This window comes from Ctenopharyngodon idella, chromosome 24 (genome assembly GCF_019924925.1).
Source record: "Ctenopharyngodon idella isolate HZGC_01 chromosome 24, HZGC01, whole genome shotgun sequence".
In the NCBI taxonomy this organism is placed as follows: domain Eukaryota; kingdom Metazoa; phylum Chordata; class Actinopteri; order Cypriniformes; family Xenocyprididae; genus Ctenopharyngodon; species Ctenopharyngodon idella.
In genome coordinates, this window is record NC_067243.1 from 18662872 (window position 1) to 18673413 (window position 10542).

A 10542-nucleotide genomic window follows, 5' to 3' on the forward strand; every position below is an offset into this window, starting at 1 on the left:
GTTCCTATCAAATAAACTCGAAAATAAAGATAAACTAAACCAGTTGCGTAAAATTACATTGAAATGACACCAGTTTATACTTCAGATTTAACTTAAATTCAATGCCTTATGGTGGGGTAAGTTAAAACGCTGGCTCAATTTACCCCACAGCATTTGGCTCACTTTGCCCCATAGCTGCCATTTTAGGAAAAGCTAGCTAGCTTACCAATTCAGAATAATATTTAGCTAAATGACTTGCATGGTTTTATACGTTGCTAAATCACCAATATTCATCACAAATATTTTTAGGTCACTCTAGATCAACCAAGATACAGGGGGTGGGTCAATTTACCCACTGGCTCATCTTACCCCACTCTCCCCTACTATATACTAACTGGATTACATGAATCCAAACCTTAAGCTAGTTCACACTGTCAGTCCAAATCTGATTCTTTGTGTATCCGATTGGAATCTGATTGTGTAACGCAATTGTTCAGATCCAATTTGTGTGTCCCATGCCGCTCTTTCGTTTTTCCGGAATGTCTGCATTGGTTTCTATGGCAATGACGTTGTGTTGCTAGGTACACGCCAAAAACAACAACAACAACAACCGCAACATGTAGGGGTTTGCAATACAGATGGTGTCTTATTTACAACATGATATTTTGTAGCCGCCGCGCTGGACTACTGCTGTTGTCTTCGCCGGTCTCAAAATATCTCTCCGATATATTGTCTTTTTTTGCTGTCCGGCACTTTGCAACCACGCAACCTTGTTTCTGCAGCGACTTAAACCTCATAAACCACATGAAATCCAATCAGAGCAGTCAGACTGAAACTGATATCCAAAAATGCGATTTGAATAGGATTTCAAACCACATATGAATGTAGCTCGAAACAGATTTGTAAAAATCACATTTAATGTGATTTATTGCCGTTCACACTCGTTAAATCTGATCTGATTTCAATCGGATATGCACAAAAATCGGATTTGGACTTATAGACATTTAGGCTACATTCACACTGCAGGCCTTAGTGCTAAATTCCGATTTACTGCTCAGATCTGATTTTTTTGTATAGCTGTTCACATTGTTACGTTAAATATGGCCAATATCAGATTCCAGTGTGAACATATCATGGTCCTGGACTGACCCGGATGCACAAAAGAATAATAAAAAGACGTCACGCAGCACGCTGTCATACAGAAGTAAACACGGAGGACATTAAAGTAAGCGATTACGCATTTATTTATAGTGTGATCTGCCGTGGAAGCCAGCGAATTTATGCACAGGCAGTATTAAAAACAAAGATGAGGATGTGAAAAAGGAAAGCAAAGATTTTAAACAATTTACGAGTCCTCATATTTTGCTTGTAGAGCTGTCACTGATGTCTCTTATGAGCTCTGACACATCCACTGTCCTTCCTGACTACCTTTCGCAACTGTCTTGATAACTTCGGGTATTTAAAATCTTTGGAGTGACTCCCATGAGCGCAGAATTGTGACGAATGTCGATCTAGAGTGACTTAAAAGTCGCATTAATTCAAATTTGACTGTTCAGACTGAGCTCGTATTACAAAACATCTGACCTGGAAGTGGCCTAAATTGGAATTGAAAAGATCAGATCCCATGTGGTTTGTGCTGTTCACACTGTCACGCGAAAATATGAGCAAAAAAAAAAAAAAAATCCGATTTGAGCTACGTTTGCCTGCAGTCTGAATGTAGCCTTAGACGCTATTTAATTTGATTCAAAAGATGAAAGTGAGGCTGTGTGTGATAGAAGTACAATCTTGTTAATGGGCTTCATTCATAAAATACTGAGTAGGTACTACATTTGAATTTGAACTCACTTTGTGTTCTATATAGTATGAATATGGGTAGTATGAATGAAATTCGGATGTACTACATCCGCCATGTTGTTACTGTCATGTGACCTACCATTGTCAGTTGCGTCGCTTCACTGCCATTCATAAATCCTCTCCAGTGGCCTCATGGGATAGTAAAGTGTCCATTGAATGCACACTTCAGAATCTCAGCGGAAGTAGTAGGTCATTCAGGTACTTTTCGCCTACTTTTTTTCGAATACTATGTATTCGGACATACTACTCTTTTTCGCATACTATATAGTAGGGAAGTATTCGAATATTTGAGTGCTAATCAATGTTTAAAAAAAGGCTAAATTAAATCTGTTCATCATATAAAGTGATTGTGTCTCTCTCAAGAAGACTTGGAATAAATCATTCGTTTCATATGGATTTATTTTACGATCCCTTTATGAATGTTGTGACGTGTTATAGTTTTTGGGTGAAATCTCTCAGATTTCATTTAAAATATCGTCATTTGTGTTTCGAAAGATGAATGAAAATCTTATGGGTTTGGAACGACATGAGGGTGAGTGAACCAACCCTTTTAGGCCGTGTCATATTGTTAATATATTCTCAATACAGCTATACCTTATAAGCAAAGGTGGTTAGTAATGCAATGTTGGATTTACATCACCATCTTTCTTAAATGTCTTCTCTTTTTAAATTAAATTTGCTATAACAAACATGTACAATGACTGAGACAACTTGTACACTATCATCAGTCCATAACGGAGATTCCTATCATCTATGAGTAAAGCCCCTATCAGCACCAAGCCCCCACCTGCAAGGAACGAAATGGTTGTGTAAAAGGGTCTCATTTGTCCCACATCGCCAACCTTTGAAGCAGGTGATTCATGCGGTGCTGTGACAGCCAGTCTCCTCCAACCCACACGGAACACGACGGTGGGTGGGAGTTTGTGAGTGTGAACAACTCTTTGCGTTTAAGTGTCTTTATGTTTCCCTTCAGTATCTCTCTCGCTGTCCTCTTCTTACAGACATGTTTGCAGCTGCTAGTGTGTTACAGATCATCACACACAGCTCTGTGAAACCACATATGAGCTATTTCCTCTTTCACACGCAAGATACGTGTCTGTGTGCGTGAGTAGTATTTCCACCTCAAACGCAGCTGACCCTCCATGACATGTCTGTGGGGATTGAGGTATCATTCCGAAACAAGAAACCAAAACATTGCAAAGAGAACCAACAATTTCAAATTTCTAAGCTTGAGTATCTAGAGGACCTGATTGCTATTAACACACATTGCTAACAAGCTAACAACCTTTAGCTTTTGTATGTTTTGTCATCACTAGATACTAGATAGTCATCACTACAAAATGAGGTTTATTGTATCTTCTCTGCTGTAAAAATCACTATTGGCTCATATTTAGGCTATTAAATGAATACTAAGTATAGGTGTTAAACCTAACACTTAAGCTCTGTACTAAGCTGTCATGTGTCTATGGCTTACAAAGGAAACGGCCTTCTAATACAGCATCCTAACGATCACAGAACCAGATAAGTGACTAATTTGAAACACTCTACACAAACATCAACTCAACACCCTAAAAGTGCTCCATACAGGCGATCTCAGTTAGCATTTGATATCAGTAGAGTTAGCATGTTGCTAAGCTAACAACACAATAGAGGGTATGCATTGACGTCACTTTCCTGTCGGAACAAGCCCCCTCAGCCGAACTGAGTGACAAAACGTGAGTAAAAAAAACGATTATCGGTTTAAACTAAAGGTTGGACACGATATAGTGTTCTTTACAACTTACCAAAGATCCATGGATATTGACATGCAGCCAGGAATCGTATTTCCTGACATTTAGATGTGCCTGATTTCGACGCCGGGGAAATACATAAAGCAAATTTGCCTGGAAACGCGAATAAGGTTTTTAAAAGTGTAAAAAAACATAATGGAGACATAATTAATTTTGATGTTTCATTAAGTGTTAACAATGAGATTATGTTGTTTTTATAATCAATTAACACTGACTTTGTCATTTTTTTACAAGATGGACAAAATTTGTCACCAAAAAAGTCATTCGATTTAACCATAATTTCGGTTTTACCGAATGACACGCTTGGTTATACCGAATGATGATATTTTCAATCAATGCTAACAGGCTGATATCTAGCTAGCTATCTTGTTAGCTTGTTAGCTAGCTGGCAAAAGGACAATCAAACATTTTATATTTAGTACAAGTTTTTAAAATATTACAACATTTTCCATGTTTTATAGCGGTTGTACCGAATGACCTGATGTTTCGGGACATGCGTATGAGCAAGTGAAAACATGAATTTTTGAAATAGTTAAAAGAGAGTTAGTTACTTTGCTTCACGACCATGTGGTCCTGTGCAGGTGTCTGAATGATGTCACATCCTGTCACATGATACTGAACGCATGACTTGATTGAAAATGGTCCCTTTATATTGGTTACTCCGAATGACACCAATGAAATTCATTTTTCATTATTTCTCATAACAAAGCAACGACTTCTACACAAAATTTTAATACCATTTTGCACTATGTTGATATATGATGCCAATCATGCCAGAATAAAAAATATATACATTTATTACATTTTAAGATATTTTAATCACAAATAAAATGGTATTGACCTTTGGACGGTTAAACCGAATGACCTTTTGACACTTCAAAATCTTTAAAATACCTTTATATGTAGCAAAATATATTTAAAACCTTTTGGATTCAATAAAAGAGATCTAGTTGTACTACCTTACATATTTTGGATGTCATATCTTTGTTTTTTATTATTATTAAGGTAGGTGTAAATCCGGGTGGTCACTTATATCAATGTTATATATATCATCCAGTCCTAAAACTTGTATTGTTTTTGTCAGTCTTTATCGAAAAACATCCAATTATGCAGAATATAAGATGGTAAATATTTAATTGATGAGTTGTCAACACAATATATAACAATTCAATATATAGAGTATGATTTTACCCCGAAATTCAACATTTTGACACAAAATGGTAACTGCAAATCCACATTTCGCTGCCTGGAATCCAGTTATTTCTGTGAATTGCAGCGATCCATTCTCTTTTCTTTAGCTCTCGGCAGTCTGTAAAAATATCTCATATTTCTTGTCAAATCTATTTGTACAGTCAATCGCAAAACTCTTTCCTGTTTTAGAAGTGCTTTGTGTGTTTTTCACTGCATTCACACTGAAAACTAATGCTGCCACATTAGTCTTTTGCAACTCAGTGGGCGTAACCAACCACAGTCATTCCGGCCGACGGTGACATCACGTGCATACCTCGATACTCTAATAAGCATAAAATACATAGCATAGCATACACGAATATTGGGTATAATACAACAAAAATACTAAAAATACTCAATGTAACAAATATATTTTTAACACTTCTCCCACTTTCTCCACCATCTTTTCACCATTTTTTCCACCTAACTGAGCTCATTGCAATGCATTCACATAAAGAACATGTGAATTTGGCCTGGGAGATGATAAAATGGTCGAAAAAAAAATCCCATAGGCTCACACTGAAAGAGGAAACCAAGCCATTTCTAGAGACCAGAATATCATAGAGAATTGGAGATGGGCTCTTTCAATTTAAGGTCCATTCACACCAAGGAACAATTCTAACTCTATGAGAATAGGGAAGTCCACACCACAACTATATCAATAATGACACAGAAGAACAATTTTGTTGGAATCACTTTCACTTCCAGCTGATGAACCATAAGAACATAAACAGAATCCATCCTGCTTTAACAAGCTTGAGCTTAAAGGAGCAGAGGACAAAACCACAGCAAGCTTATAATAAACAAAACACTATTGTCTGTTGGTGTGGATGCAAATATAGTTAGTTATTTTTATAGTTATCGTTCTTAGAGTGAACGTGCCTTTAGGCCAGTAAAGCATACCAATATGTAGGCCTATGCTATTATGCTGTTAGCTAAGCAACATGCAAACTGTTAAAGGGTTAGTTCACCCAAAAAATGAAATTTCTGTCATTAATTACTCACCCTCATGTCATTCCAAACCTGTAAGACTTTTGTTCAACTTCAGAACACAAATGAAGAGCTTTTTGATGAAATCTGAGAGATTTCTGTAGCTTCATTAACAGCTACGCAACTGACACTTTGACGCTTCAAAAAGTTCATAAAGAGATCGTAAAACTATTACATATGAATCAAGTGGTTTAGTCCAAATTTTCTGAAGAGACACAATCACTTTATATGATGAACAGATTGAATTTAGGCTTTTATTTACATAGAAACATTCATCAACTCACACATCAGTTGTGGTAAACGGAAGCTCAAGCACGTTTGATTGACAAGTGCGAGAACCAATGAGGTTCATTCTCTTGTTAAGCAGGTTCGGTTGAGCTTCTGTTTATGTTCGCTGATCAATGTTTATATGTGAATAAAAGCCTAAATTCAATCTGTTCATCATATATAAAGCGATCGAGTCTCAATTCATAAACCGCTCAATTCATATGGATTAGTTTTATCTCTTTATGAACTTTTTGAAGCATCAAAGTGTCAATATCTGTCAATGGAGGGACAGAAAGCTCTCAGATTTCATCAAAAAGATCTTCATTTGCGTTCTGAAGATGAACGAAAGTCTTACAGGTTTGGAACGGCATGAGGGTGATTAAATGATGACAGAATTTTGATTTTTGTGTGAACTAACCCTTTGATATCAAATGTGAGTTCTTCAGAAAATGTAGCCCTGGCCCTTCATTAATATAAAGTAACTCCCTCCCTGTAAAGGTACAGCACTATCAGTCCCGTTCTCAGTTACAGTCCTGCAAGGGAGGTCAGGTATCTCATCTAATCCAGGGTGTGTCATAGAAACTGTGCCATTGAGTGGGACACAAAGCCATCCAGGCAGATGGCTGAGCTGTTACATATTGCAAACAATAACCAACATCTGTCTTTCTACCCATAGTACCTCAACTGGGAAGTCTCTGTGACAAAAGGGAACAACCTTTCCGAATTACGGGAGGATGCCTTTTACGTAGTTTTATGGCCTTTCTTGCACATTTTCAAGTTTTGATAAGGAAAACCATTGACAGATAAGTGCCAAAGGGTGACTTTCTGCAACCTATAGCCAGGGGCAAGACACGACAGTCACCTGGGTGTGAGACTACACCTTTCCTGAATGTTCATGTTGTTTAGCACTTCCTGTCCTGTCTGGATGGATTTGCAACTTCCTTCTGCTGAAATAGTAGAAATGCTGTTATTATAACAGGTTTTTTTGCATTAATAAGTGTTAGGCTTGCCGCTTGCCTGTTGGGGCAGCTTTTAAGGGGAGTGTGCTTTGTATGAGAGAACAAAACATGACTCAAGAATGAGAACAGGTGCCAAGGGAATGGAGGGTGGGGGGGCTCACGTTTTTGTTCAGTGGACTGTAGATCCTTCCTATATTTTTTCAATGAATATCTCATTTTTAAGATCAATAAATGTAATATGATAGTTCTTCCAGAAATGATAAATGTCTTTGTGTTTTGTTTGTGCATAAAATGAAAGTCCAAAAAACACAAACAGAAAACAGTTAAAGTTAAACAGTAAAAAGGATGGATAAACCTTTTTAAAATTCATGTGCCCTCATAATCTTTAATCAAAATAACTTCCCCCCCCCTCTTGCAACCACATCTCTTATCTGATGATATGTTTACTGGAACAAGGGCAGGGCACCTGTCAATCACATGACATCACAGCAATAGCAATTGACAATGATCCAATCGAATCCCAGTGGACAAAATCAAGTCCCACCCTACTTTTTTTTTTTCGAGAAGCGTTTTACTCGGATATACATCACAATAGGGAAGAAAAGACTATCGCAACTTCTGTTTCATGGCGACTTTAAGATTATTGACAACAATATAATAATTGAAGCGACCCCAAATAACATGATATTTAGCCCCTGGAATGCGGATTTTACCAGGGGAACCCCGCCAATAACGCGGATTTTACCCCCCAGAGCGCAATTTTTACCGGGGGACCCGATTGGGCTAATTTTGAGTAGCAATTGGCAGGTTTTGCTGTGAATACCTGGCAACCCTGCCATTGACTTTCATTGTATGAACAAAAACAGTTGGAACATTCTTCAAAATATCTTCTTTTGTGTTCCACAGAAGAAAAAAGTCAATTTAAAACAACATAAAGGTACGTAAATGATTATATAATACTTTGTTACTGTCCAGTGATCACTGTCCAGTGGCTTGTCAAGTTATAAGGGAAAACCTTTCTTTTCCCAAATTCTAGCTCACCAGATTTTAACCTGTCCTGTAAATATCCTTCATACAGCTCACCGGCTAGTCAACAACAAACAAAAGCTGGAAGCAATTATAAGACATCCTCAGACAACCAATCATATGACTCACCTTCCAAGTTCTTCACCAATATCATAGAAATCCTCCACTTTTTGTTGCTTGAACACAGCCATTCCTAATGTCCTCATTGATGATGATGTCTCGGTAAACAAGGGACAGCAGGCCAAATCTGTCTTAAAATGTCCCTCGAGAAGCACACAAGCTCAGAGAAGTTCTGTTGAATTGTTGGGTGCAACTCTGAAAGTCAAAGACACTCACATAAGCACATGTTCCAGCATGCTGCACTGCATTCCTTCACTTGCAATAAGGTGTAAGAAAATAGATTGGATTTTCCTTATTAGGACGTATAATTCAATGTGATAATGTAAAAAAAAACCCTTGGCACTTCAAGTTTAGCTTACTGAAGAATAAAATGTCAAAGCAGACGTACATATCAAGTCATTTAAAGTGATCAAATGGCTTTCTTTAGGGAAAAATGAGGGTTCAATGTCATGAGAATTATCAGGTGAAATTGAGACTGATCTCTAGGTGTTTAAATGCCAACACACAGCATTAGTGTTCTGACAGGCTGACTGCACTTACAGTTTTATTGTTACAAAAGTAGAATATATTGATAATATTATGATAAATATTTACCTCATATACTGTTCCTGTTGTTTGTTATACTCTATTACTATAAGCTGCATACCCAGCTAACAAACATATGTACTAAGAACGTTTTCTATCCTTCCCATTAAATTATGAAAACATTATATACCTACATAATGTGCTCTGAATTTTCAAAATGACCAGTTTTATAAACGTTTTAAAACATTTTTGGCTCTGCAAACTTTGAGGGAACCTTCCATTTGTTAATTTTGCAGACATTTTTAGAAAGTTAGCGACATTTAAAAAAACGGAATTTAAAAACGTTCCATAAAGTTATTAAAGAACAGATAACTCTGAACAAACGTTCTATTAATGTAAAAAGAACGCTTGTTCACAACTTTGCCAGAACGTTAGAAAAGTTCTGAGAACGTTCGCTTTTTGCTTGGTAATGACCATGAGAAACATTCACACAATAATATCCTCCTCCTATTTGATTGTTCACAAGTTTTACAAGAAGACACGAACTACAAGAAGCGTTTACTTTATTCGATATTGTAAATGAGTAAAAACATATAATAGGCTATATAATAATAAAATGGGATGTCTTACCTTTTTTTTAAGAAATGACTCTTATATTACTGTATTCCGCTGACATTTGTAGCATATTCCCGTGTCTGAGCTCGTCTTATGCGCGAGTCGCGCTGTTCAACTGGAGACTGCATGAGCGAACGCACGCGCTTATGTTGTCAATCTCGAGCTCGCTCACGCGCCACCTGTTGAGCGCAGCGGTGATGTCAGATTGGCAAATCTTTCTAGTGAATCAGATGAACCGTTTCAAACACATCGTCATTTAGAAATTGATTTGAATAGTTCGTTTTCTAATCAAAATGCTATTTTAAACTTGATTTCAGTCGTTTTTTTTAATCTAATGGATATTTTAATCATTCAAACTTAGATTACTCGATATATTTCGGCTTTCTCCACAGCATGTTTGTGCTCTTGTTCCAAACGACAGTGACATGCGATTTATTCCTTCAAATATTCAGTTTTTAAGCTTTGTGCCATGTATTGGATAGACATGAAGACTGTAGCTCGACAAATACACAGAACATTTGGAGTAAATCAATGACTTGACTAGAGTGGAAACCTTACAAATAATATTTACTGGAAATAAATGACAGTTTAATAAATATACGAAATAGGGTTTTAATAAATAGCAAGATATGTAAATTATTTCGAGTATATTCTACGCTTCAGCAGACATGACTGCTGAAGCGTAAAATATACTCGAAATAATTTACATATCTTGCTATTTATTAAAACCCTATTTCGTATATTCTACTGCTGAAGCGTAGAATATACTCGAAATAATTTACATATCTTGCTTTTTATTAAAACCCTATAATGTCTGATTCGAGTCGGCCAATTCATTTGGTTCGGTTCCTTTTCAGTGAACCCGGTTCGCGAATCAGTTTGTATCAACTATGAATGATTTATTAGGGCATGCTGTGAATTTTGGAGTCAGGGATACTATATAAATAATTTAGCCTACCGTCTTTATTGCTTGTGTTTAGTGTATTATGTATGCACTGTTGTCGCCATCTGCTGGACATAATAAGCAACAACAGAGGTGCATCTGTATGAGACACTAATATATAGTCGATAAATAATGTATGGGTCATTGACGAATAAGGTTTTTAAAAGTGTAAAAAAAAAAAAAAAAAAAAAAAAACATAATGGAGATATAATTAATTTTTAAGTTTCATTTAGTGTTAACAATG

The 10542-nt window shown here is 36.6% G+C and overlaps 1 protein-coding gene across 2 annotated transcripts in view; it reads right to left on the reverse strand.

The window, feature by feature from the left end:
* Positions 1-9537, reverse strand: part of dapk2b (death-associated protein kinase 2b) — a 41529-nt gene extending 31992 nt beyond the window's left edge. For both annotated transcript variants that reach the window (XM_051883865.1, XM_051883866.1), the window contains exons 1-2: positions 9371-9537; positions 8225-8410 (exon numbers count right to left, since the gene is read on the reverse strand). In XM_051883865.1, coding sequence (XP_051739825.1) covers positions 8225-8301 — 77 coding nt within the window. In that variant the 5' untranslated portion in view covers positions 8302-8410; positions 9371-9537. The remainder of the gene's footprint in view (positions 1-8224; positions 8411-9370) is intronic.
* Positions 9538-10542: the final 1005 nt, after the last annotated feature.